Source organism: Herpailurus yagouaroundi, unplaced genomic scaffold (genome assembly GCF_014898765.1).
Source record: "Herpailurus yagouaroundi ecotype Mexico unplaced genomic scaffold, PumYag 199, whole genome shotgun sequence".
Taxonomy (NCBI): domain Eukaryota; kingdom Metazoa; phylum Chordata; class Mammalia; order Carnivora; family Felidae; genus Herpailurus; species Herpailurus yagouaroundi.
The window spans coordinates 4,579,969-4,586,356 of record NW_024412430.1 but is presented as its reverse complement, the minus strand read 5'-3'; the positions used below and the strand labels follow the sequence as shown (position 1 = coordinate 4,586,356).

Sequence of the window (6,388 nt, the reverse complement as noted above, 5' to 3'; positions counted from 1 at the left end):
CGATCGCCATGAAATGGAGGGACATTTCCCAAATCACAGTCTAGGGCAGGGAGCCCCTATTCCCTACCCTCCCTCCATTTCTCTTACCATAGAAATGCTACGACTAAGAATAAGACACCACCATAGAAACGGCATAACCGAAAAAGGAGAGCATAGCTAAAACTTCAGGACAAGCCTGGAACTATTGGACTTGATCTCTGTCCTTCTTCCAGGCTCTGAATGGGCAGGTGGAAGAAAAGCCAGGTGGGCCCTGGCAGGAAAAAAAAAAAAGAAAGTGTGTTTTTATTCTCATTTCCAGTTCTAGCAATGAGTGTCCACCCCAGAGACATAGCTGCGAGCTCACATCAGGGGAGTGAATCCTGGCTTCTCTGCTGGCTTGATTGTTTAACCATCATTGTCTCCGTCTCCTACTCGTCATTCTGTATTTGTCAGGGAGGTGCCATCTCAGAAGACTATGCTTGGAATAAGTGACGACTTCTCTTGCTGCCCTCCAGTCAGCTAAGATTTTTTTTACCAAGCAGAACCGGGCACCCAAGCATGTACCAACCAGGCAGAAGGCAGGCCCCCTAGAGAACCATTGGAGAACCAGGAAGAAGCGATCCCTCTGAGGCCACACTTGGGGTCCGCTTTTGCCACTTCTGATAAACACAGCATATTCTCAGGAAGGAAGGGTGTGTATCAGAAGGAGAGATTTGGGGGGGGAGGGATTGGGATTACGTCCGCGAACATGCGTCAGTTTAAGGATCAGCCGGACCAGACTAGGATGAAAAAGGTTTGACGGCATGCTCTCCCAATTTCAACAGAAGCAAGCCCGAAACTACCGGATAAAAATTCAAAAACATCCCTTCCCCTTCAAAGATCTCCGTTCAACACACGGGCCTGGACTAGAATGGGAAAGCTGATGCTCCCCTCACAAAAACAGATGAATAATAAATATTCCTGGTCAGGAGGCAAAGAGACGCACAATGCCTCCCAAGTTTTGATCATTGGAAATTTTATCTAGGACTAACAAATGCAAAATGGTTGCAATTCAAAACTTCTCTTGCCTATTGGAATTAGCTAGTCCCAATGGTGGGTGAGGTTATGTTAGGACTTTGGAAAGAACACTGACAATTTCAAACTATTGAAAGATACACATCATGATTACAGAATAGCAAAGCGAGAAATCAAGTAGGTAGGAAAACAACCTGTCAATTAGATTCTTTAAAGGTATCATAGGGATAAGCCTATATTAACTTCTGATGGAAAACACCTCAGTTCTATCTAATTCTGGCCTAATGAGGCCAGCATAGTTTCTTCTCCTTCAAATGCTTTCTTAAGTATTAGCCTGATTTTTTTTTTTAAATTTTTTTTTTCAACGTTTATTTATTTTTGGGACAGAGAGAGACAGAGCATGAACGGGGGAGGGGCAGAGAGAGAGGGAGACACAGAATTGGAAACAGGCTCCAGACTCTGAGCCATCAGCCCAGAGCCCGACGCGGGGCTCGAACTCACGGACCGCGAGATCGTGGCTGAAGTCGGACGCTTAACCGACTGCGCCACCCAGGCGCCCCTATTAGCCTGATTTTTTAAAAGCTTACTAATTGATTATGAATGTGCCCACAAATGAACGTCATAATTACTGACTTAATTTCTTTCTCCAAAACAAAGATTATCTGTCATCTAAAATGAAAGGTTATCTTGGACTATAGTGAATGTTGCAATTAGGAAAAAGTTTTATTTTCCTGGAAAAGATCATTTGTCAGGGCCAATGTGACACCAAAAGTGACCAGAACACCTTTCCTGTGGCTGAATACGAAAGGCTCCTTGAGAGTCTAACAAGAAACCTATTCCAAGAAAAAATAAAATTAGCAGTAATTGTTCTTCTGGCTAACACAGGAAACTAGAAACAGTATTTCAAACAACCACTTCTCTTTCCTGTCTTTTTTTTAATGATAGACAGCAAATTGCTCGTCTAATGAAGGGACTCGGTAAATAAACTTACCCATTACTTTCCACGATTGCTCTGAAACAGGGAATTTTTCCAGGCCTGCAATTGTTCTTTGGCAATGAGGCAAGGGGCGCCTGGGTGGCTCAGTCGGTCAAGTGTCCGACTTCGGCTCACAGTTCATGGGTTCAAGCCCCGCGTCAGACTCTGTGCTGACAGCTCAGAGCCTGGAGCCTGCTTCGGATTCTGTGTCTCCCTCTCTCTCTGCCCCTCCCCTGTTCATGCTCTGCCTCTCTCTGTCTCAAAAATAATAAATGAAAACATTAAAAAAAAAAAAAGAAATGAGGCAGATCTCTTGCTCACATCAGACCCCACAATCTAAATGTTTATTGTTAAAATAAATGTTTCAGGAGTGAAACACAGGTGCAGTCTAAATCGATGTGTTTCACTGATGCCCAATCATTCTCATCCACCACCAACAAACAACAACAACAACAAACAAGTAAATAAGTTGTCACGATCGACTTCTTTTTGACCGTTTCTCCCTCATCATTAGGTAAAGAACAGGGAGTTTACTTACGCTATCAGAAGTGCAAGTGAGTGCGAGTGCTCACGTAACACTATAAGGGGGTCAGTAATAAACACACAAATGACCACAAACTTTCTGAAATCCCCACAATGGTTTGAGTCTCTGGGGCACTTGAGGTAGAAAACAAAATACTTACTACTAACTCTCATGTCTTGTAAAAGATACTTAGAGTTAAATCAGTGTAAGACTTGGGTCTGCGCTCCCTTTGTTGTGCAAAGATAAATGAGGGACTGTAACAATCCTGCAACTACCCTGCCTTGTGATTAAGACGTCACCTTAATGGTGACTTTGTATTTTGTCTTCTCTGAAGGTTTAAAGGTTAAAGGCATCATAAATTATGCATTTCCTCCTCTGCCAGGCCCATAAAACGTACTTTCACTGTTCACGAAAGATATTGCTTCTAAATGAGCGGAGGCTTTTTCCTAAGTGTTGAAACAGAAACATTCCCATTATGTTTATTACTGCTATGCTGGAGAGCCAAAACAGTTTGGAATTAGGAAGCCGCTAGAATCTGTTCCAGAATGTGTAGCAACTGTAAACGCACACAATAAAATTACAGTTCACTCTTTGGACAGTGGTTCAGTGGTACCCGCCAACATGCTGGTCTCTTCCCAAGAGAACAATGGTCGGGCAACCCCCACATCGGCAGCAACAGTTGGGGTTTTCCCCTTCTGCCTCTACCCAAGTTACAGATCTGAACAGGGACCTGAACAGGGACCTGAACAGGGACGGGAGAGGCACATGAGTCACACGAGATCATCCCTTACTTCTGCCCTGGAGCAAGCTCTTTGTGGGGGACGCTTGGGTAAACTGCGCATTCGCAGGAACGTCCTTCCTAGCAGTACCCTAACTTCCTCTCTTACGCTTGGCCACCGCCTCCGGCTAAAGTACAGTTCTAAGGGTTTCTTCCCCACCCCACCCCCCTCCCGCTTTACACTTACAGGTACTGCATCTGCAGAAGGCTGGGCTCTTTTTTCCAAAGGAGCACCACACCCATTAACCCTCTAGCCTTCAGACGCAAATTGAAGTTTGGCTGGACGTACCTTTCTCCAACCTCAGGCCAAAGGAACCAAAACTGGGCACACAGGACCCAACTTCTGTCAGGCCACGACCACCCCCAGCTCAGCACTTTGCGGGGGCAGGATTCTGGAGACAGACTGCTAGCCGTAAGGACCCGAGCTCCAAAGATTCTTTCCAGGCTTAGCCCACACACCCTGACAACTAAGTGGCAAAGTTGTTTCTTCCTCCTCTGCTGCAATGCCCTTTCCCCTTCATCAGCGCGTGCGGGCGCGCGCACACACACACACACACACACACACACACACACCACAGGTACACACACGCACGCACACAGCCTTGCTCCCCCAACTTACCAGTTTAGATTTGGCGCGTTGCAAAAATTCTTCCATGTCGTTGAGAGACGTTTGGACTAGGGGTACCCGGCGGGGCACAGAGGAAGATCTCTGCCCCGAGGAGAGAAGCGGGGTCTCGGGAAACTGGCTGGCCGGAGCGCAGCGACCGCTGTTCCCTCCTGCCGCTCGGAGGCGGCTGAGGCTGTGGCTGCGCCCTCGGCTGTCGCCTTCCTGGGCTCCCTGCCCCACCCCCGCGCTCGGCCGCCCGCTCTGGGCGTCGACTCTGCCCTAATAAGGAAAGTGGGTGTGCCGCCCGGGAGCCCCAGGGCGCGCCCCGCGCGCTCACTGGCACGCGCCTGCGGGGCCGGGGCTCGGGGGCCGGGGCTCCGGGCCGGGCGCGAGGGCGGGGGTGTTGGGGGATGGCGAGGGGCTCCTCCGCCAATCGCAGGGCCCCGCTGCGGCCTCCTGACGTGGCGCGCCGAAAGATGCTGCAACCATGGACAGCGCCCAGAAGTGCGAGCCAAGTGCAAGGGGCTGCTGCATAGGGAGGCTCTGCCGCAGGCACCGCCGATGTCTGCCAGAGGAGGTGGGAAGAGGGAGAGAGGGAAAAGAGGTCCCCGGAGAGCCCCCCTCCTCGGCCAGCGCCTCCCTGGCTGGCTGGCACGTTACAGAGAGCTCCAGCGGCCACTTAATGAGCTGGCTCTGCGGGCCTGGCCGGGGGATGCACTCGGCTAGATTGGAGGTGGGGGGTTATTGCTGAGCTAAAAGCAGTACGACCTTGATGGAAAATAATCAGGAGAGCCGGCTGGGAGGTTGTGCTAGGATGCATCTTTTCTTTTTACCCTCACAACATACCCACCCAGCAACGGGCATCCACGATTCGCCCCAGGCGGGGTGTCCTTATGTTGGTCCTGGGCTGAAGCATAGATACTTCTGCAGTCCCCATTCACTCTCTGACGTGCAGGCTCAGGGAGAGCTGGGGCAACAGAACCTCCCTACTGCATAAGGGTCTGTGTCCTACAAGATCCTCAGATAATTTCTATGCACATTAAAGTTTTAAAACTACTGCAATAAACACGTGTATAAGTTTGAACCCTATTTTAAGCCATGGAGTTTTGTAGTGTGTATTCTCTAGCCTTATCAAGTCCTAGGAACCTCAGGCTTTCTCTTACATCTAGGCTGTAATACCCTTCCTGCCCTCTCACCAGCTCCCACGGCCCTGCTAACTCATGCCTCAGCTGCCAGCTTAGAGAAGTGGTCTCAACCTTGACTGCGTGTTGAAATCACATTATAACATCCAGAGCTTTACAACTACTAATTCCTATGCTCTATTCCCAGACCGACTGAGTCAATGTCTCTGGAGAGGGGCCACCGCAACAGTGGTAGGAGTGTTCCCAGTGATTCTAATGTGCAGCCCAGGTATGACCTCTGGTTCTCAAACTTCAGGGTGTATCCAAACCACTCAGAGATGTAATAAAACAGAGATCTTGGTGTCTCATCCCCAGGATTTCAGGCTTAATAGGTCTGGCTTCACGGGCCTGAGAATTTCCATTTTTAAAGGTATCCAGAGTTTGCTGAAATTCTCTTAGAAATTTGCTTAGAAATTCTCTTCCCCCAGGAAGACCCTCCCCTGGACATATCCTTCTTTCCCACTCCTACACGGAGCCAGTTGCCTGTTTTATAGCAACCTGTATTTTCTGCTCCACTCTAACTCACCCAATTACTTGTCTGTGTTCTCCACCAGGCTGTGAGCTCCACAAGAACCAGGACTTCGCCTGTCACATTCATTGATGAATCCCTAACACAAGTCATGTCATATATAAATCCCCAATAAATGCACTTTAGTGAATACATGTACATGTGGGAGGTTCTTTGACCCCCCCCCCCCCCCGTGTGGGGGGGGGGGGGGCGCGTGTGTGTGATTATCCAATTATTTTCTTATTCAGGAGGACCCAATGAAAAAACATCAGCAGAGTCTAGAGATCTGATTAGAGGAGAGCGATAGGAATATTAAGCTCCGGTTTACATTCCGGTGATGAGCTGTGACAAGGCTGCAGATCCTATCTATTTCTTCGGGGACTTAAGTAATTCAAAACCATCCAGGTAAAACAAGTGTTTTGTCAGCCTTTAGATCAGTGAAGTTGATCACGATTCAAGCAATGCTGCCGCGAAACGTTTCCAGGAATTTCTTGCCTCTGACTCCATTGATGAATTTAGTGACACACATAATAGCCTATTCCTTTGACTTTTGATTTTAAACCTTCTGAGGAGGTATGCTACAGCCCTGAGATTTAAAAAAAAAAATCCCAATAAGACTGCAATTCTAACACCTCTCTCTCAGAGTTTCTCCTCCACCAACAAGGCCCCTGCAAAAGTGCATCAACATTTACCTCCTCTAACTGACCACATGTATTAGCTTCCTAAGGCTGCTGTAATAAATGACCACATGCTCAGCAGCTTAAAGCAACATGGATCTACTTGGCAGTTTTGTAGGTCAGAAGTCTGACACAGGTCTCACCA

General features: G+C 48.3%; 1 protein-coding gene across 8 annotated transcripts in view; it reads right to left on the bottom strand.

The window, feature by feature from the left end:
* PRUNE2 (prune homolog 2 with BCH domain) overlaps positions 1-4,153 on the bottom strand; it is a 274,947-nt gene extending 270,794 nt beyond the window's left edge. For 6 of the 8 annotated variants that reach the window (XM_040449305.1, XM_040449310.1, XM_040449309.1 and 3 more), the window contains exon 1: positions 3,890-4,144. In XM_040449305.1, the coding sequence (XP_040305239.1) occupies positions 3,890-3,925 (36 nt within the window). In that variant the 5' untranslated portion in view covers positions 3,926-4,144. Of the gene's footprint in view, positions 1-3,889 lie in introns of all 8 variants that reach the window. The other 2 variants (XM_040449313.1, XM_040449306.1) reach the window with 2 other exon arrangements.
* Between the last annotated feature and the right edge of the window lie 2,235 nt (positions 4,154-6,388).